A 20,761-nucleotide genomic window follows, 5' to 3' on the forward strand; every position below is an offset into this window, starting at 1 on the left:
CTTGGTTTTACAAAATCACAAACCAATCAAATTCATGGATTTCAGCTTGGATATAGGATTCATCTTTACCCTTTCTGCACTTTTCTCTTTTCTTCAATAACCAACCAACAGGGAACAGGAAGAGATACTGAAAAAAGACATGAAGCTATCATTCAAGCTCCAAGAAGACAAGAACCCAGTCTTGAAAGCCAGAATACCCATTTCCATATTTAGCCAACCCTTCGTTTCGAGCCTTACCACCACCCCTCCAACCACCACCGATTCCAGCGGCGGCGGCAGCGGCAGCGGCAGCGGCAGCAACAAATCCTCTCAAAATACCTCCTTTTCTCTTTCCACGAATTTCCCTTCTGGCCCTTGCTTCAAACTCTCTTATGCACCCTCGGCTTCCTCTTCCATCACAATCCCTTTCTCTCTTTCTCTAAAATCGGGTCTTGGCCTCTTTGGCTCCCCTAAAGATTCCCCTCTTATTTTCTCTGCCCACTTTTCCCTTTCATCGGTTAACCCTGGAACTATAATCCCCACGTTCGCTCTCCATTTCAAGCCCCAATTTGGCAACTTTTCTTTGTACAAGGCCACTTCATCCAAACCTAGCCTTGAACCAGATTCTAGGCCTCACCATGTTTTAGGACAATCTGCTTCACCTTCGAATTCCGAGTTTGGAACCCCTGATTCGGCTTCGGTTTGGCAAGATGTGAAATTGGAACCTCGGAACGCAAGTGATGATGGGCTTGACACCCTTAAGTTTGGGTATGGTAATGGTTTATATTCAACCGATGGGTTTGGTATGGAGAGGTCATTGGTGAGGAAAGATGACGACAAAGCTGGGATTTTTGGTGGAATTGCTGTTAGAGCAAGAACAATGTTTCCTGTGACAAAAAGGGCGGTGGTGAAACTAAGGTGGATTGTGAATATGCCTTCAGACCTGGGCTCCAAAATGCCTTATTTGACAATAAACAAGATTGGGGTTGAGAAGATTGAAGAAGCTAAGGAAGCCAAGGTAGAGAAAAACAAGAGCATGGCAAGGAACGATGATGAACTTGAGTTGCTGAAAGGCATGTATTCGTGGATGAGAAGGGATTTGGATATGTTGGAGGATGAGAATAGGGAAATGAAGCAGTGTCTAGAAGGTATGAAACATGAGATATTGGCCAGGAAAGCTAGTAGGGAAAATGAAGGTCATGGGTGGAGGGCTCCCACACCTCCCGTGAAGAATTCAAACGACTTTGAGCGATGGAGGAACAAGAAAAATTCAGCTGAAGACAACGGTGGAAAAGAAGGGAAGAAGACTGCAAGCAAGTTGAGTGAGGTGGAGAATGAATTGCAGAAAGCTATCAAAGCTTCTCCCACTTAACCTGGTTGGAATTTGATGTTTTCTTTGTATGGTTTGGCTACATTGTCCCTTTGAATGTGTGTATACTGATTAGTAGTTGAGCCATTTGCTGAATTTAAGCTGTTTTCTTTTAGGATTGAACTTATTTATCCCATGTTGAGGATTGCGGTAATGGATTCCATGAATTCTTCCTTCTTATGGTATAGTAATATAAACATTATCTTTTGAATCGTAATCTGTTTATGGAGCATTTTAGATATCATCCGTGAGAATAAATTCATGAGATGCTTCAGGACACTTCCATACATACACACATAGATCCTCAAGTTAATTCAACGAGGTGGCTCCTTCGCTTATTTCTACTCCCCTTTGTCCTATTAGAAGTATTTAAAAGCTGGTATCAGCTCTGTTTTATCCTGAAGTTGCAAGTAAACAATATATTGCTTTCAAGTGTTGTTGGGCCTTTTGGATGACCTACTTGCTGGTTCCTGCTTTTATGTGCTTATATGGTTGGTAGTTAATTGATATGCAAGTATTTTTATTATATAAAATATGCAGTTTTGGAACCAGAAACTTCCCAGCCTAAGGGTTGATCATGTGCTAGCTATCACCATGAATGATAGAAATCCTAAATGCAGGGATGGGTTAAGGTAATAATATTAAGATTAGGAAGAATAGGTGGCTGACTGAGCAACTACGAAACATATGGAATTTGCAAGGAGAAAGGGGAGGTGTATGCAATGAAAAAGTGAGCCAATTTTGAATAAAATTCATGAATTCAGGGCAGGGTTTCAGGATTGTAATCTTGGTTTTGTACCTGGGAATGCTAATCAGGCCCGGAGGACATGTGTATTGATAACAACGAAAATCACTTGTTATGTTCTTTGGTGTACATTCTTCACAAAAATGGACTGATTTTAGCTGTGATTAGCCACCTTCTCTACTGTACTAAGGTTGATGGCTGAGATTCTATTTTGGGTGCTCTGTTTTTTATCTTGTTGTATAGTTTGATTTTTGAATGAGATCTCATTCCTTCTCGCCAAAAAAAGAAAGATAATTTGTTTGTTGGAAATACAAAATTAATAAGCATCAACTTTGTAAATTTTGATTACTGCATTTCAAATATAAAAATATATATATTGATTGTGAAAAATAAATACAACAATTGCACAATATTAAAACATTAACATTAATATTTTCCAATCCTAATGTAAAAGATATTATTTTAGAAAAGAAAACTAACGTATCAAATGGTCGTGGTAGGACTCCTCTACTCTTTTATTTGTTTTTTTCTTAAATCACTTTGTAAAAATAAAGTTCAATTACCTTTACTGATATGGTATATATGTGATTCACCACGTGAATGCCATCTCATCATTTAATTGATTTTATAAAATTATTTTTAAAATTTAATAAAACATTAAAATTTTAAAAATTAATTAATTATTGGCACATGTATCTCACGTCAATCAACATTAACTTTTTCATTATTTTGGGATGATTTGACAAAATTGTAAGCTTAAGAGTTAAAAAGATGCGGAAAATTAAATGAATGGTTAAAATATTTTTTTATAAAGTTGGAAGGCCCAAAAAATCATTATACTTTTTTTCTTGTTTCTATTTTAAATTATATAATTTTATTTTTATATAAAATACATATTTAATATAAAGAATAAACCAACATATACTTTTTTTGAAGTGTTAAGTACAATGTAATTATGAATACAACTTTGAGCAACCATTAGGTAAAATCAAATTATTACGGTATAAAGCTAAAAAGCGATCGATCTAGACTAATTGAGCTAAAACTCTCATACGTAATAGAACTTAGAGACCTACGCATATAATAAAATATTACTATATCTATGAATATTATGGTATAATAGTAAGATATTTTAAGACCTATGAACATAAACAAATATTTTATATATATTTTATTTTACAAACAACTTTGTGTTTCTTTTATAAATATTTATTTTAATATTTTATTATATCCATAAAAATATTTGCTATTTGTGAAGTATATCAAATATTATTTAATGTATAATAGTAAAATATTTTAATAGCTATGTTTGGGACTTACTACTTCTAAATTTTTTTATTAAAGAAAAATAAAATAAAGGGCCTCCTAATTCCGAAGCGTATTTATTGTTTAAATAAAATTTTGAATTTCATATTTAAGCCGGACCCGATCCGGTCCAAGTCTTAACGCATGAATACCGAAACGCATGTGAAGAGCGAAGGTAAACGACGCCGTTAGACTTCAGGGAAACGTAATTACAGTGACGAGGCGTAGCGTGGGAATCCAAATTTGGTGGAGGAACAGAAATAAGAAGAGCAGAGCCACAACGTGTAGACGGCCAATGCCACCGCAATACCTTCTCCCTTTTAAACCGCTCTCCTTCGCCGCCGCTTAATTTCCTAAACGCCGAAACCCCCCAACGCCATTTCCAACATTACAAATGGCTTCCTTCACCATTTCTTCGCCGTCTAAATCGTCGTCGTTTTTGTCTTCTTCTTTATCTTCTCTCTTCACTCCTTCCTCTCTTAGCCGTAAAAGCTTCGCTTTCAATATCTCTCGTTCTCCTATCTGCGCTCCCAACAGTTTGGTATGCTATATTCGCTAGTGTCTTCAAGTTTCTGCAGTGAAGACTTAATTTCTTTTTTTTTCCTTTTTTTTTATGGTTGTCTGAGTTCTATTGAAATTGAAGAATTTATATTTATCAGTATTAATTTTATAAAATATGCCGCTCATGTGGATATGTAATGAAATCGACACTGCAATTTTTTTTTCTTCAAACTTTTCTTTCAAAAAATTGGCTTCCTTTTGATTCCTCTACAACTATTTTCCGGCAAAAGATTATTCGTTCAAATTAGTAAAATTGTGGTTCCTGGAAAAGAAAAAATGTCCTATTAACATGCTTTTGTTTTGAGTGATCTTTAAAGCTGTATTGATATGGGTGCTTGCTCTCTTTTTTTAATGCTAGAAATGTGAACTGCCTCAACCTGTGAATTATGAAAATGGGATACCAACGATCCCAGTCCTCAATGAAAGGATACTGCCCAAGTTCGTGGAATCAAATCGAATGGATAAAGCTGTTAACAGAAATGGTGCCAAGCTCAAATTGTTTTCTGGCACCTCCAATCCCGCACTTTCTCAGGTAAGGTCATTGCGATATTTTGTTTACTGTATTGCTTTCCATAGGATTCTTTTTTTAGGTTTTACTTTCAGTGTGCATATAGAAATATAAGATTAATAGGTTGTAGACCTTAATGGCTATTGCCTGTGCAGCTGTTGGGTGATGGATTGTGAGTGAAAGGAAATTCTGGAACTGTCTCAGTTCTGAAGAAACGTTATACGTTTTGACTATTTGATAAAGTTCATTTACAAAAGATCATTTGGTAAAGTTTCGTCCATCATCACTTCTCATCCCTTGTAGTTTGAACCAGACAATATGATGTGTATGTTATGTCTGCTTGAATGTTGTGCCACAATTTGTCTTATGAAGACGGATCTGTTCTGAGAGCGGGATATCCCGACCCTACTATCATTATGCCTTTGCAATGTTACTTGGTTCAACTCTATTTGTGACCTTTTCTTGTATGTGGGACTCTCTATCTTCTTGGGTAGATAATCGATCGTCTTTCATTTTGATAGTGAGTAGTTTTGTAGTTCTTTTTTGAATTCTTTTTAGAACATGTCCTATCGTATCAAGCTTCATGGGTCATTCTTGGTTTTGAGCATTGGCATTACCCTTCTCTGAACTTGAGCAATTATACTTTCTTATTCCTCAATGCGTTTGCTCACTTTTCTATTTGTTGCAGGAAATTGCTTGGTACATGGGCCTGGAGCTGGGAAAGGTCAGCATAAAGAGATTTGCTGATGGGGAAATATATGTTCAGCTGCAAGAGAGTGTTAGAGGCTGTGATGTATATTTAGTGCAGCCAACATGCCCTCCTGCAAATGAGAACCTCATGGAGCTTCTCATAATGATAGATGCTTGTCGGAGAGCATCAGCCAAAAATATCACTGCAGTGATACCCTATTTTGGTTATGCCAGAGCTGATAGAAAGGCAAGTTCAATATATTTTGTAATAAATTATCAGGGATGAAATCATAAAAAGATGAATATATGTATAGAGATGTAAGCTGCAAATTGAATAGGTTGAAAGCCAACCATTTGAAGCAGCCTAGTCTTGTCCCATTCAGAATCAGTAACAAATTTTTGCTATCTTATGTTAGAATTATGCTTATTGGGACAATGCCCTTGCTTCTTGCTGTTTTTATTTCTTTAAGGTATGAATTTCAGAAGCTAACTTTCTTCTTCGTGTCTGTAATCTTATTTTCAGACTCAAGGACGTGAATCCATTGCAGCCAAACTAGTTGCAAATCTTATAACAGAAGCTGGTGCAGACCGTGTTCTTGCTTGTGACCTTCATTCTGGGCAGTCCATGGGTTATTTTGATATTCCAGTGGACCATGTGTACTGTCAGGTATTTGGTCATCAAACTTCAAACTTATAATTGTTGTCTGTCAATGACTAAATGATTGCTGATTCTGCTATACTTTTTGCATTGTGTACCGTAGCCTGTGGTTCTTGATTATCTTGCTAGCAAGAAAATTTGTTCTGGTGACTTGGTAGTGGTCTCACCTGATGTTGGTGGAGTTGCAAGAGCGCGTTCTTTTGCAAAAAAATTGTCAGATGCACCTTTAGCCATTGTAGATAAAAGGCGCCACGCACACAATGTTGCAGAGGTAATGCCTTTCTCCACAATTATGCTGTCATTATTTTTCTTCCTTACTGATTATATTATTATACTTAACGTTGTTCCAAGGTTTTTGATATACAGTTGTTAGAGATTAAGACGGTATGTTCTTATTCAGGGACGTAATAGTACATTTGTCAGCTATAGTAGGCACAAGTATTTATTAAAAATGTTGCACCTTTTTCCCATATGGAGCTGACATTTTGGTCTACAGTTAGTGTTTCAGTAATTGCTGAAGTTAATTGATATAAAGAGGGTTCAGACTTGGCAGCAGGCTGATTTCTGAGGCTAATGAGTCTTTTAATTCCTCAGTTTGTGTTTAGTTCTATGGTTAATAGACATTATTAATGAATCAAAGCCCATGCCTAGCTTTTATTTGCTCAGGTAATGAATCTGATCGGTGATGTCAAAGGAAAAGTTGCAGTTATGGTGGATGACATGATTGACACCGCTGGTGAGTGAAAACAATATGATGATGGCCGCCAAAAACCTGTTCTTAATCACAAACGAACCTTCTAATTTGTTTCAAATTAAATTAATTTAATTCATCAATGTTTTCTAGGAACGATTGCAAAGGGGGCAGCACTTTTACACCAAGAGGGGGCAAGGGAAGTTTATGCATGCTGTACTCATGCAGTTTTCAGGTTTTAAAAACTTAAAAAATGCTTTGGATGAACTAGTAGGAATAAGCACACATATATAGCATTCAACCATGCTGTACTGATTTGCTGTGGTTGTGGTTGTTGTATGTGTTGGCAGCCCTCCTGCAATAGAGAGGTTATCAGGTGGTGTGTTTCAAGAAGTAATCATAACAAATACACTACCAGTGGCAGAGAAGAATTACTTCCCGCAGTTGACGGTTCTTTCAGTGGCAAACCTGTTGGGTGAAACCATTTGGCGCGTTCATGATGACTGTTCCGTCAGTAGCATATTTCTGTGACAAATCCCCAAACTACTTTCTTCTTCAAATTTATGCATGTTTTGCCTTGGCTGAAAAGGAATAAGCTTTAGTCCAATTCATATCTCATTTTGCCTTGGAGAATCTACTAACACATGCCTCTCATATCTCATTCTTCCTTTCTCTCTGCATCTCCAGATTCTAGTTTTTTCCTCTTTTTTTTTTTAGCTAAATTCCTTTTTCTTGTAGACTACTTACACTATTTATACATTATTTCATTTTAATTTACAATTTTTTGCGTTAATATTACTACTTTTGAAATAGTAATGTAGTAATTATATCTTTATTTCTATAAATATCAATCTTAATTGTTATCATTAAGCATCAATCAATATTTTTATTTTTAAATTTTTGGAATATTTATGTTTGACTAAAAATAACTTTCTTCTAATCATATTTGAAAATATTGTTTGACAAAAGTTCAAGAAGCATAAGTATTTCCACTTGGAGCTCACTCCAAGTTATATGTATATAATTTTCATAAAATTATACCAACTGTTGGGAAAAATGAAAATTTGCTTATGCAGGAGTTTGGACAAAACTGAATTTTTTTCTTATGAATGTGTTAAATTGAAAAAAAATCAAATTCAGTATCAATAACTTAGATTGAAGTAGGTTTAGATAAGTACATAAGGTTGAAATGAACAATAAATAAATGCTGATACGATTCAAATTTGTATCTGTACATAGTAAGATAAAAAAAATGCAAAGCAAAACCAAAGTAACAAGTAAGATAAACATTTAAGAGTGTAATTTTGTAAACTAAAATTAGGTGTTGTTTGTACAACATGCACTGAGATGAGCTTCAAGTATTTTACTCAACGCTCAAGATTTAGTGTTCTTTATTTGTCATTTGTTTTTTTTTTTAATAAATTAGTCATTTCCATTATTATATTTTGTATTATGTTTTTAATAATTGATTAATTACATAACGTTTAATTAATATTAAATGGCATTATGTGGTCAGATCATAACGTGTGAAGACAATTTATATTAGTAAGCAATCTAAAAGGTTCATAGTATGATGAATCGAGATTTAGCAAATCTACTAAAGGACTATTATGTCGTCTATCAAGTTCAATACGAGAGACACATTGTCTTGAGTGTTAGAATGATTGACTTCCAGAAAATAAAGATTTAGATGTGATTGTTTGGATTGACAATATATCGGACATGATTCAAGTGAAATTAATTTTGAATCCGTTTATGGATTGACATTCATAATGTGACTTACCTCAATCCTAAGTAAGTGACTGATTATGTTTGTGTGATTCGTATATTTTGATGCATTGAAAGCCTAAGCTCAAAAGATAATAAAGTCGAAAGCTGGTATGTTGGGTGTACGACTTATACATAGCATAGTTTCATTTACAATAGAGGAATTCGTAGTCGATAAAGGATAAATGACAGCCTCTCATCGGCATTACATAATAGGAGGAAAAGTAACATGTACACAAGTCCTTCGTCTAAGATGAATTATTTAATTATTATATGTTCGTAATTGACTTCATAAAAGAAGATGTAATGGTCACGTTAAAATAAAATAGAATCATATTAGGTGAGCGGATTTAACCCAAAGAGATTAACGTCATCCTACGTGAGTAAAACACTTATGAAAAGGTCATTAAACAAACACTTATTAAGTTATTTTCATAATGATATATAATAAGTGAGAATTCAACATGGTATTTTAGTGAAATGACTCAATAATTGAATAATGTTATAATTAATAGACAAAAGATCGAAATTTAGTTACAAATTATTTGAATATGTCCAATCGATCTCTCCGCTAACTCGACATAACCCAAAATAAATTGCATGTAGAATCAATATAATTGAAGGAATGAAAACGATGATTAAGATAAATAAATTGCATATTACTATCAATTGTGAATGCTTTTTCTCGCTAAATATAAAAGATGACTTAGGCGTAAATTAATCCATTCAAATTATTATTTAATTGATAGTAATTAAATAATTAAAGTTTGAATTAAAAATAAATCAATTAATCATCGTAATTTTATTAAACGGGACAATTAAATATATTTTCTCATTCTTTTTGAAAATTAAGATTTTAGTCTTTGTACTTGTATTTTCAAGAATTTAATCACTCTACTTTTCAAATTTCAAAATTATAATCCAACTTATTAATACCGTTATTTTTTGTTAAATTTATGTTAATTAAAACTTTTTTTTAGTTATATGGCTATTAAGTGAGTAGTTTCAGTGACAAATTTAATAAAAAGAAACAATTAATCCTAAATTTTGAAATCTGAAGAGTACAGGGACTAAGTGCCTAGAAATACAAGTACAGGACTAAATTATTAATTTTCGGAAAGTACAGAGAGTATAGGCACATTTTAACCTTTATCTATAAGCCCTAAACATCGCCGTACATTTGAAGCGGCTACTAGGGTTTCTTTCTGCTTTTATAAATACTCTCTTTTCGCTATTACACCAAATTAGCTCTTGTTCCTCGATGAGCTTGTGTCTCTAAGTTTTGGTTGAGTCGTAGATATAATAGCGATGATGAATATTATAGTGTACCAGAGGAGTCTCCGGTGACGGTAATACAGTCCCTCTAAGAAGTTCTGAGCTTAACCTCTTTCGATAATTAAATCTGTTTTTCTGGGATTTTCATTTTTTAAGAAAACAAAAGCGATGTGATGATAGAAATTCAATGGTCTGTCAATCCACTGATAGAATAGTTTGATGTTAAATTGAAGTTCCGACAGGTTCTATCGCTTTATAATTCTCCTTTTATTTTCTAAAGCAACATATTAAGGTAGTGAATCGAGTTGTGGGCATGTGATGAATCTCATATTTTAATGGGTAATTTGCGTCTGAATTAGTATTTCTTTGATGGTAAATCACCTTGGAGACCTGATGCCCACCTTTTCACTGTATTTGGCTAACATTATTTCGTTAGATCTTATGCTTAGCTCTTTGAATTCCTTTTTTTTTTTACAAAGGTTGTGATGGCAATTTTTGACAAGCTACACATTAATTGTGGCAGTGAGTTTCATTAGTCACATGAGATTGTCCAAGTTCCTTCTAGCACTAGAATTTGCCGATAGCAAGAGAGCCAAGTTCAGTACAAGTGAACAGGAGCGATAATTTTGAAGCTAGGTACTCTCCCGTTAAAACAAAACAAACTTTAAAAGCTGGTAAATCTAAAGCTCGAGTCAGACGGTCTAGGAAGTTTATACACTTGAATCTGGCCTTCATCATCGAACATGAAAGGGTGCCGAGGATTCACAACATTAGTAATTGTTAAAAGCTATCAAAGCAAGCCATTATATTGGCAGACCACCATCAAAGTAGTGATTAAACCCTTTGGTGGGATGATGAATCCCTTTTAAAACATTGTCGCCCTCGAAATGGAATTGTGGTTCTTAAACCTGAAATGATAAATGTGTGGAACTTCGAAAAAGGGTTAAACAAAACACTGGGCATCAAAAATTCATTGAGTAAAGGTCATCATCAGGAAAGGCAGAACCATAATAGCAGCTATCAAGAAAGGCATGGGACGAAATCGAGTCCAAAACTTATTATTCTGTAAGCAAAAGCAGCAGGCAAGTGGGGGGTAGTTGAGATTGTTGCAATTGGTTACGATTTCAGCAAATCTCTACCTTGATTAATAGGTGTGTAGTAATTTAACAAATTCGTATGCTGAACCTACAGAGATAGCCCTGTTTTGGCATCATAATTCATAATCCTCTTTTCAACCTTTTGTTATTAAAGGTGACCGATGATGTTTTTGCACTTTGGATAAACCCAACTTGCAGACATAGCATACGAGTATCTTTCCATTGATCGGAACGCTGTTTGTTGTTATAGAGATTCATAACCAAGATTACCAATTAGAGCTTCATTTGATCCAACAGACCTTTTCCATCAAGTTTGCTGCTTATTGTCAGTCTCACGAACTCCTCATGTGGCATAGTCCTGTACCCTGCTTCCTTTGCCTTAACAACATCTGGCAGTGGACCAATCATGGTACTTATATTTGGACTGTGAAATGCTGCAATTGACAGTCGTTCTTTGTTTGGGTTAACCACTGCTCTATGCTCAATGCTTTTATATTCTCCATTGCTCATTATCTGCTTTCACATTTCCCATTGCTTAGGCATATTACACAAGCAATCCATGAGAAACAAATATATTGGATATTAATCATATTACCTCCATCACGTCTCCTATATTGATGATGAATGCACCAGATATGGGTTTAACAGGTATCCATTTGCCATTTTTCTTGATTTGTAGTCCTTCAACTTCATTCACCTGAATCAACAGCGTCAAGGCAGTGGAATCAGAGTGTGGTGCTAGACCAATAACCTTGCTTGCTTGTGCACAAGGTGGATAGTAGTTCATCCTTATTCCCTGTGTTCCATCTTCAAAGAAGCTTGCAAACGTCTCTAGGTCTGTCCCCAGGTTCTTTGCAATCAGCCTCATGAGACGAATTGCAACCTTTTGTAATGCCATTGAGTACTTATCCAATGTTTCCCTGAATTTCAAGTAAGATTTATACTTTCTTAGAAAAGTTGCTTGCTGGTGTAGATTCGGAATGATATGCACAGAATTTATTACCTGAATGAAGGAGGGATAGTTGGCCAAAATCTCATGTTTCTCAAGGGCACAGGCCGGGGAAGAAGGAAAAGCATGTCACCCCAATCAAGCTTCTGGTCTTCAGACACTACAAAGGCTTGGCCGTAGCCTTCAATGTTATTCGGTAGCTGGGCACAAGCCAACTTCTCATTCAATGGTAATTCGAAGAACTCTTGTATGTCTATCTTCATTTTATCAATTACTTCATCCCCTACCCCATGATTGATTAACTGTTTCACCATCAGTAAATAAGAAGAACATAGTTGATAGATGTAAAAGTTCAACAATAAATAAGAATTTTGTTTAGATTAGGTACCTGGAAGAAGCCCCAGTCCTTGCACGCCAAATGGAGTTTCTGCTGTTCATCATCATGGCCTAATTTGCTCATATCAATCACGGGAATCTGATAGGATTCATCGATGGAAACTACATCGAACTCGACCTCTGGCCTGATATACCTGGATGGGATGTCTTTCAAGTTCTTGGATGCAAGAGCTTGGACCTTTTCGACAGGTATAGAACCACCAAATCCCTCTCTGTTGATCACCCCTGTCTCCATTTTCTATGAAGCTGTATAGTTCTCAAATCTAACGAAAGTCTGATTTATTTTCATGCGCTGAGGGGGCTTTTTTGGATAGGCGATGAGTTTGGCTAAAATATGTGCACAAAAAATTTAATTTATTTGATATTTATAAACAATTACATTTTATTGAAGTTATACATTAAATAATTTTTTATTAATGATTTTTTATTTTTATTATTTAATATTAAATTTATAATAAAAGTTCGTGTCTAATTATTACATAAAAATAAATTTTATATATTTATTATGTAATAAACATAATTTATTATATATTTATTTCTTAAGTAATACATAAACTAATGCTTATTAAAAGCAAGAATACCAAAAAAAGAAGAAGAAAGAATTAACTAGTGGGATAAAATGTAAATAGCCATTTTTCACAAGTTAGCTTTCTCCAGTTAAAATTTCAAGTTGCTGTGTGATTGAAATGGAATATTCTCTAAAACTTCCACCTCTCCCATAGTTAAAATGAAATCCAAAGGGGGTCTAAATTCTACAGCCAGTTTGTCGCATTGTTAGCTAATTTCTAAGCGTCGTTTGCAACCTTGTCCGTCCTTTCTCAATTTGATAGGAATTATCCGGCCACATTGAAAGCCATAGGGAAAAGGACAAAGCTTACCCAATGCCATTATTGGTTTCTAGAGTTTCTTTATCAGTCACATCTAATTTTTTGTAACCTACTCTGCGGAAAACTGAAACTAGACCAGGAAATAGGAATCCATGTAAGTCGGTTTTAACTTGAGAAAGGGTTGTTCTTCATGCTTACTACAAATAGGAGCATTAAGTTGGATTGTTGATTGGTTACCCACTATAACCAGTATATATTTACATTTTTAGGAGTTTTACATGAAATGCTTGTAAAGCAACCAAGGTTGTTAGGCACTTGAGAGACTGGACCACATCCAACCGCGGGTCTCCAAACTACACTATAACGTGGTTTGAACTTCAAGTATTGCTACTCTGCTTCATATGTTTCCAGTACTTTACACTACCTCCTTATGATTAAAAAAGCACAGGCCAATTCACCTTGTTGAGAGGATCAAATGAACTTGTCATAGTCAGTCATTTATGTTTAAACCCTTTCCATTATTCCGAACTGAAAATGCCAATTAAAAAGCATTCAAAGAAACAGAGTAACTAGACATGCTACAACTTATTTTGTGTAATTAGAGAACTCACCCTTCAAACACAGCTACATTATAATTATATACAGATTGATATTACGACATGGATGATAAAACAAAAAACAAAAAAACTTAAGCTTTTTGGGACACTCTAGCTAAGGGAAAAAGAAGCAAAGAATGTTAGCATGTATACAGTCAAACCCAAGTTTTAAAGCTGTTTAAATGCAACCAAATAGTCTGACTCCCCCCTTTACAAATTACTTAATCCTGCTATCAGTTGTTGAATGATATGTAATGTATTATTGATACCCTTGCATGGCAGCTTGGAGCCAGTTTCATGAAGGAGTAACCTTTTCTTTCATCTCATTGAGTTGTTGGATTTCCTGCTTCAGAAACAATGCCTGTAATTAGACATAAAAGCGTAAAGAAGCAACAGAAATTGTTTTTGTAAAATCTAGCCACTGAAAGAGCAATTTGTACATCACGGACTATCTAGTGAAGAGCAATTGAAATATTACCCAAGAAGAATGCCAAGTTCATTTTCATGATCTCAGGACTTCACGTGTATCTGGAAACCAGGAGGGAAAATGGAGAAGAGCCGGATGCTTTTTAATTAAGATTCGGGTTGGCAACCTTACGAGCAGAAAAAAAAGGTCTACGGCAGGTATCACCAAACATTGGGTTCAAACTCGAGATTGATCTTTCCCATTATTGTTTCTTACATTTGAATATTGTATATAAATGAAAAGTGAAGGTTACAACACAGTTACTACAGGTTTGCTTGGCAACTCCTTAATTCTAAGATCGATTACCTGGTTATGGTTAAAATTCCGGTTCTCCATTTTCATCGAAGGAAACCACTGGATGAACAGCAGCAGTGCTAACATTGAGAGCCCTTTGCAACTTCCTATGGTCCAAGACTTCAACATCAAGTAAGAACATTGAACTGACTGGTCGATGATCCGAAAGTCTTATATCTGATTGTTTATAAGAAAGTTGTTTTATGCCTTTCCCTGACCAGAGTATTCGATCACACCTACCAAAGGGAAATGATGGCATAAGCAATTGAATTGTGTGGAACTTAATGAATGATCATTGACATTATCCCAGATTATGTCTGGTTTCCAGAAACCTTTTCCAGCTGTTTTATATCAGATTTGTCATCCGGCTATTTTACAGAAAATTGTGCTTACCATGCCGGTGATCTCTTCTTCTCGCCTTCTTTCGGGATCTCACCAATGTATCTATCAGAATCCATTTCGTATTTGTAGGTAGGAGGAAAGTCTATTATCCCCTCTTTCCATCCCTCGAATACATGACCACTACGCAGTTCCTTGTGAAGCTGTGGCACAGAATTGAATCCTTCAATTTTTGTTCTCATCAAAGTAGTATATATTGAACGAAAAAACAATGCAGAAATACCATCCAGCAAGGAAGGTAACCTCAAACTAAAGTAGTGATGATACCCACAAATTTTATTGGTAAATCATATGAAATATTTAGTGTTCCAACAATCATACTGAAAACTTGACTGGATTTACGTTTGATTCAAAACAACGTGATGTCTTATTGCAACAACAAAAGTGTATTAAAACTTTATCACTGTGGTACTCACCTGATCATAGTTGATTAGTTCATTCCAGCGCTTTTGAGCTACAAGCTTTCTTATGTCCGCATCCGACATGTTGAGACGATAATTTAGATCCCCAAACCAAAATATCTGACTGTTTACAGAAGCAACCAGTTAAAACTTCATGTTTCAGGTTGAATGAATTGATAATACAATCAGAAGAAACTTTCACAACCATCAAAGGTACTCAGTAGTTAAGCAAAGAAGTTACTGATAAAACCTTTCCTAAAACCTCCAGTTCTTCAATTTTGCTGAAAATTACAGCATCATTTCAAGTCTAACTTCATCATTTTACTAATCTATCTCTTATTAACCTTATTTCACTTTAAGCTAATCTTTTGTAACAGTTAAACTAAGAAACAAGAGGTATGGCATATTCTTAAGCTGGCACATTTCATGCTGTTAAAACTAGAATATAGGTAATAACCAGAAAAGATCAGTAAGGGAAACTAACTATTCTTGCTAGCTGCATAAACAAAACTAGATGCTGAAATTTTGCTTACTCATGAGCTGGAATTGTTTGTGGTTGATCTGAATCAAGGACAGATGAGAAACAGGTACGTCGTATAATTTCATAGACATCTGAGTTACGCCTGTGTTCAGCTCCATCCTTCTGACCTGATGTCAAATGAGAACACACAAAGCATAGCCTGGACTGAAAAAGTGTCATGCTAACAGAAACAGATCCCTGCAAAAGAAAAAGCCGTTTAGTCATTCAATAATAATTTAACAGGCATTTTCAGCGATTGATTAGTGTTAATGGTATAATGTCATCCACCTTGCAGCCAACTATGAACTGCAACACATCAAAATATGGAGGGCATTGATTTCATCAATCTAAAAACAAACCAAAAGAAGCTTCATGTCAAATTGAAATGAAGGAAGCATCCTTCCAGACTGTGATGCTACCCAAAACATCCACTTTACATGTATTTACAGAAGTTATGAGCATCACAATTGAGGTGCCATATACAGCCTCGAAAAGACTAAACGACACCTAGAACAGAAGAACGATCATTACCTTGTTTCCCATGTAGCCCATAAGACCAACTCCAACAGGAGAGACCTTTAAATTGTTTACATGTCTCCTCAGCCTCTTTCTCACCCATATAGATATGTATATACCAACCATCTGCTTACTAACTATTCGAATGTACTTTGGGGTTGACCTTGCCTTATTGTTGTCTTGTTCTTCCACTGGTTCTTCTAGGAAAGCGTCATCCTCTTCTTCAGACTTCTCATCAGATATATCAGAGGAAGAATCAACAGTTTCTAGCTCCAGTTGTTCATGCACACACGTTGACCTGAGGTTTCCAAAGCTATGGTGGGATCTTTTCAATATGCTTTCTTTTAACACCACATCATGAGAACTGTAGAACATAGAGTTCTCTGTCATATTAAAGCCAATTCTTGCTGAGCTGCTCAGTACTCTCCGAAGTTTCAAATTTGAAGAGATAACTTGTGGGGTTGCATCTAATGGATATTCAGGCCAGTCTAACCTAGAGTCAAAATCGATACCATATATTCTGTTCAGCTGTAAATTTTGTCCAATAGTAGCATCTTTATTCAAATCTTTCCCTTCAAAGTCATAGCCAATAGCAGTCTCCAAATACTCATTAATCATCACTTCTGATGGCAGAGCATCAATTTTATCTGCTAATGCATCTGCAACTGAAGAAGTTCTTAACACGGGAGAAGGGGGAGCACTATAGCATTTGTGCTTGGTTTCAGGTTCCCAATATTTGTTCAGTGTTCTTCTAATGATTGCCTCCCATTTTGGAATTGGCCTGCTATCCTCAGCTCCAAATACATTTCCAGCATTCAAAGGGACTACTTCTTGGAAGCTGTCCAAACCAGATCTTGTATTAGATTATTCAAGGAAAACGTGGAACATCTAACATCAATACCTATAATCGAGTACCGACTACTAACATTTGAGAAGAAATCTAGAGAAAAGCATCCAACAAGGAAAGAAAATACCCACCCAATAATGTAAACATCAGCTGGCTCTTTCGTACAAAGCCAATCATCAATCTCAAGATCATCAGATGGAAGTCTTCCAGCAACATTCCAAGTGCTTATTGTCACCCTATAGGCAACCGACACATGTTTCAATAAGAATTAAAACAGCAACACCTTAAAGCTTACACTTTAAGTTTAAGCATCTTGCAGTCAAACCTCACATCCTTGGTGTTTATGTACTGTGCACGCAGAGTTTCCGACTTTCCCCTCCTGTGTCCTAATCGATAACCCTTGGAAGGTGCATCTGAATGATGAAACATCAACACCATACACAAAAACCTTTAGAGCTGACAAATAGTTTAGATAATAACTGCAATTTATGACTAAGTAGAGTAGATATTTATGAACAATCCTAGTAAATCAGGCAAAGCACAGACGAAGAAATCAAATATTGCCTGGAATTTGGTTTCTGCACTCAGAATGGTTCTCCAATGTCCTACGGGTGTGATCCTCACTACCATGCAATCTTGAATCTTTAAGAGAATAAGTTGGATGGATATTGCAGAAAAAAATAAACATCATCAAACAACAGAAAGAACGAGGAAGGATAGGTTGGTAAACATAAGATGGTAATACCATCATCTTCACTCTCAGTTTCAGTGTCGACTTCATCTTCACTAAAATCATACACCTTGGGCTTTATATTCAACCATTTCTTCATCACAATGGATGGCCAAAAGGCCTGCAATCAAACACAATTGACCAAGTTAATCATTAAACCATCACTTTCATCTAAATTGCAAATTTGGGTACAAGCAAAAAAAAAAAACTTAACAAGCATCAAAACAATACCTCAGAACGCTTTCCCCTCCTAGTTTTCATAGTCAGAATTCGAGGAATAGACAGCGTACAAAAAACTTATATAGGAAGTTTCAAAAAAAAAAAAAAACAGGCCCTTGACCTTGAATACGGAGAGACAAGAGCAGGAGTATGATTGTCACTGTTCTAGGAGATTAATATATAGAAATCTCAAAACCCATTACAGAGGCCTTAATTTGGCTTATTTGATGCCAAGCACAAGGAAAATTCATGCTAGGACCATTCAGAAAAGGACAGCAAAACTATGGCCATTTTTAACAGACATCCATAACCTCAAATTGCAAAAATAACTTTTAAAAAAGAAAAAGAAAAAAAGGTATTCTGAGTGATTCTCCTCCCACACCCCAATTGCCTGATCTAAAATGCCAAACTAAGCAAATCATAATATTATAAGTTGTAAGTTGTAACCCCCCAGAACAGGCCCGTAAAAATCAAAATGTCGCTTTCAATACAAGAAAACTATAGTGTCCTAAACCAAATTATAATGCAACATGCTTTGTATTCAAGCAATCAAATGTCAAGGAATCCATTGACATTAAAAAAGGAAAATTTTTAACTCGAATGAAAACCCAGCAGAATTGAACCAAACAAGCTAAACCTAAAAGATAATATACAATTATTGATGAAAAACTGCTGGCTCCTTACCTATAATCATACTAAGAACCCAGGTCATCAAGTAACCCTTAAAATAACAAGAAAAATAATTACAACCACAAATGTTGAAAACAAACTTAGAAACTTGATGACATGTTATAAAAGCCAAACCAAAACACTGACTAAGACAATCAACTCATAAATGAGGAAGGAAATTTTGATACTCTACACCATCAGCAACCAAGATTTGGTTACACACCACCATTAAATATATATATATATATATATATATATATATATATATATATATATATATATACTTGAAACATGAAGCATTCCACTAAACAAATTGGGAGGTTGACACTGGACACTTTAAATAAACTAGGTTAAGTCAAATGGGTAAATTAAACAAATATTTAATCAACAACAGCTGAGACCCAATTGGTTGGACGGTTTTTAAAGCAATTTGTATCTTTTATAAATAGATTTCATGCAAATTATACAATAATACGTTAACTTTATCTATCAATATAAAAGTAATCCATATTATAATTATGCATGAAAAATAAGATTATATACATCATGAACTGTAATAAAAGGGACCACAAAAGTATGATCATCGCACTATATGTGAAGGTAAATAGATTTGGGTTTCAACTGATACGTCCCATCTTTTTTTCTTTCAACTTTTTTTTATTAAATAATTGAAGTTTTTATGCTTTATTTTTTTTTAAGGAGGCGGATGTTTTAATTATTGAATGGTGACTTTAACAGCCATGCAAAGAAGAATAGGACTAAATAGCAAAGGCCAGTAGAGGAAAGGGAAGAGAAGGGCAAAATAGGGGCATGTGAAAATGTGTACGGATGCGTTTCTACGATTTAATAGTTGAGATTTAAAAAGTGGAACCAAGACAAGAAGTATTGTGTTCTTTCTGTTTAGGTACAGACAAGATGATTGCGACTTGGACTTAAACTTGTCCCTAAATTCAACTTGGATTTGTGGCCTTCCATCATTTTCTGCGTTGAAATAATGCTTCATTATTAGCATGTATGGTGGGATGAGATTTTTTTCTCAAGGTCTTTTTAGGAAAAGTAACTGCAATTTATTAATCAAATTGTATAAATAAAGTTTTACACCAAAATTTCCAAATCAATATTTGATTCAAAATTTGTGAGGACAAATTTCTATCATGCTCGATGGAACAATTTCTTCTTTTCATTTTTCTCTCCAAAAGTCAAAGTTCAAAATTACGATGGCCTCAAAGAAGATCATCACCAACAAACTGTTAAACTATAATAAAGAAACATAAAAGTGCAATACAACAAACAAGAAGCAACATTTTCTGTGAAAAGCAATACTATCAAATTAATGTTTATCATACATGAAGATAACAAGGGTTTTTATACATGACAATAAGGTCTGTTAATGGTAGCCACAATTGCATAACCATTTTAACTGAATCTTAACAACCTTAACAACTCTACTAGTCTAATACTCTAACATTCTCCCGATTTTCTTATTTGACAACTTCAACTAGAGACAACACTCGAAGAGCATTGCGAAATGAAGCAAATTGTTTTGGTGCAATCGACTTTGTGAGAATATCAACCACTTGTTCTGCTGAAGGCACATAGTTAACCTACAGTATGCCGTCAAGAACTTTCTCATGAACACAATGGTGATCGATTTCCACATGCTTCACCTTAGCAATAATGTGTGGGATTTGCTGCCATTGGAATCGTAAACGTGTTGTCACACCATATTGCTAGTGATTGACGAACTTTCACTCCAACTTCAACCAAAATTTGCTTTATCCACAATAGCTCAAAAACACAGTTTGTCAAGCTGCGATATTGATGAAGACCTGGACACCACTGCTTGTTTCTTAGAACACCATACAATAAGATTAGAACCAAGATAAACACAATAACCTGTTGTTTAACGCCAATCTTCAACAGTAGAAGCTCAATTAGTATCCGAGTATCCAACCAGATCAAACTGTCCTTTTGTGAAGTACAAACCGTGATCTATGGTACCATTATGATGCCTCAATACCCTTTTAACAGCTAGAGTATCACAAGGAGAATTCATGTACTGACTTAGCTTGTTAACATAGAACGTTATATCGAGACGTGTAATGCACACTTATTGCAGCGAGCCAATAACACTACGATAGAGATGAGACCCAAGCTGATGAACCAGATGTTGTCGCAAAGTATGAAACCATGCACGAGGCGCCTGCCGGAGCCCATACAAAGCCTTGTTTAGTCGAAAAACAAGATTCTCTCCATTGACACTTGAGTTTCAAAACTAGGTGGTTGA

At 35.2% G+C, this 20,761-nt stretch overlaps 4 protein-coding genes, 1 long non-coding RNA gene and 3 other non-coding genes across 20 annotated transcripts; 6 read left to right on the forward strand and 2 right to left on the reverse strand.

Annotated features, from left to right (window-relative positions):
• Nucleotides 1–139: 139 nt before the first annotated feature.
• Nucleotides 140–1,351, forward strand: LOC105791956 (uncharacterized). The gene has a single exon (XM_012620276.2). It carries the CDS (start codon nt 140–142, stop codon nt 1,349–1,351), a length of 1,212 nt encoding a protein of 403 aa, XP_012475730.1.
• A 2,230-nt stretch (nt 1,352–3,581) lies between these two features.
• LOC105791957 (ribose-phosphate pyrophosphokinase 1) lies at nt 3,582–7,299 on the forward strand. Of its 2 annotated transcripts, none has more exons than XM_052634137.1 (8): nt 3,582–3,939; nt 4,318–4,491; nt 5,156–5,404; nt 5,681–5,824; nt 5,919–6,086; nt 6,467–6,551; nt 6,660–6,741; nt 6,857–7,299. In XM_052634137.1, exons 1-8 carry the CDS (start codon nt 3,793–3,795, stop codon nt 7,035–7,037), a joined length of 1,230 nt encoding a protein of 409 aa, XP_052490097.1. In that variant the 5' UTR covers nt 3,582–3,792; the 3' UTR covers nt 7,038–7,299. The 2 variants fall into 2 exon arrangements, with proteins under 2 accessions (XP_052490097.1, XP_012475731.1); XM_012620277.2 differs by having other exon boundaries at nt 3,584–3,939; nt 6,482–6,551.
• Nucleotides 7,300–9,576: 2,277 nt separating this feature from the next.
• Nucleotides 9,577–9,654, forward strand: LOC128032317 (small nucleolar RNA U61). Its single transcript, XR_008188444.1, has one exon. It is a non-coding gene; the product is annotated as a small nucleolar RNA U61 (small nucleolar RNA).
• A 59-nt stretch (nt 9,655–9,713) lies between these two features.
• Nucleotides 9,714–9,800, forward strand: LOC128032321 (small nucleolar RNA snoR14). Its single transcript, XR_008188448.1, has one exon. It is a non-coding gene; the product is annotated as a small nucleolar RNA snoR14 (small nucleolar RNA).
• A 54-nt stretch (nt 9,801–9,854) lies between these two features.
• Nucleotides 9,855–9,950, forward strand: LOC128032315 (small nucleolar RNA Z101). Its single transcript, XR_008188442.1, has one exon. It is a non-coding gene; the product is annotated as a small nucleolar RNA Z101 (small nucleolar RNA).
• A 632-nt stretch (nt 9,951–10,582) lies between these two features.
• Nucleotides 10,583–12,225, reverse strand: LOC105791959 (S-norcoclaurine synthase 1). The gene is made up of 4 exons (XM_012620282.2): nt 11,983–12,225; nt 11,649–11,896; nt 11,241–11,565; nt 10,583–11,158 (listed from the first exon to the last, which is right to left on the reverse strand). Exons 1-4 carry the CDS (start codon nt 12,223–12,225, stop codon nt 10,919–10,921), a joined length of 1,056 nt encoding a protein of 351 aa, XP_012475736.1. The 3' UTR covers nt 10,583–10,918.
• On the forward strand, nt 11,332–14,147 carry LOC105791961 (uncharacterized). Its single transcript, XR_008198343.1, has 3 exons — nt 11,332–11,480; nt 11,619–11,823; nt 11,974–14,147. It is a non-coding gene; the product is annotated as an uncharacterized LOC105791961 (long non-coding RNA).
• Nucleotides 13,394–18,625, reverse strand: LOC105791958 (type I inositol polyphosphate 5-phosphatase 2). 12 transcript variants are annotated; one of them, XR_008198342.1, is made up of 12 exons: nt 17,818–18,625; nt 17,602–17,707; nt 17,421–17,498; nt 17,182–17,269; nt 16,988–17,092; nt 16,025–16,847; nt 15,507–15,691; nt 14,989–15,097; nt 14,567–14,715; nt 14,186–14,409; nt 13,892–13,941; nt 13,394–13,756 (listed from the first exon to the last, which is right to left on the reverse strand). XR_008198342.1 is itself a non-coding variant. In XM_052634144.1 (11 exons), the coding sequence occupies exons 1-10, from the start codon at nt 17,845–17,847 to the stop codon at nt 14,196–14,198; spliced, it is 1,887 nt and encodes a 628-aa protein (XP_052490104.1). In that variant the 5' UTR covers nt 17,848–18,625; the 3' UTR covers nt 13,394–13,759; nt 14,186–14,195. The 12 variants fall into 12 exon arrangements, 6 of the variants coding, with proteins under 6 accessions (XP_052490104.1, XP_052490105.1, XP_052490103.1 ...); XR_008198340.1 differs by having other exon boundaries at nt 13,394–13,759; XR_008198341.1 differs by having other exon boundaries at nt 13,394–13,774.
• Nucleotides 18,626–20,761: the final 2,136 nt, after the last annotated feature.

This window comes from Gossypium raimondii, chromosome 8 (assembly GCF_025698545.1).
Source record: "Gossypium raimondii isolate GPD5lz chromosome 8, ASM2569854v1, whole genome shotgun sequence".
Classification (NCBI taxonomy): Eukaryota; Viridiplantae; Streptophyta; class Magnoliopsida; order Malvales; family Malvaceae; genus Gossypium; species Gossypium raimondii.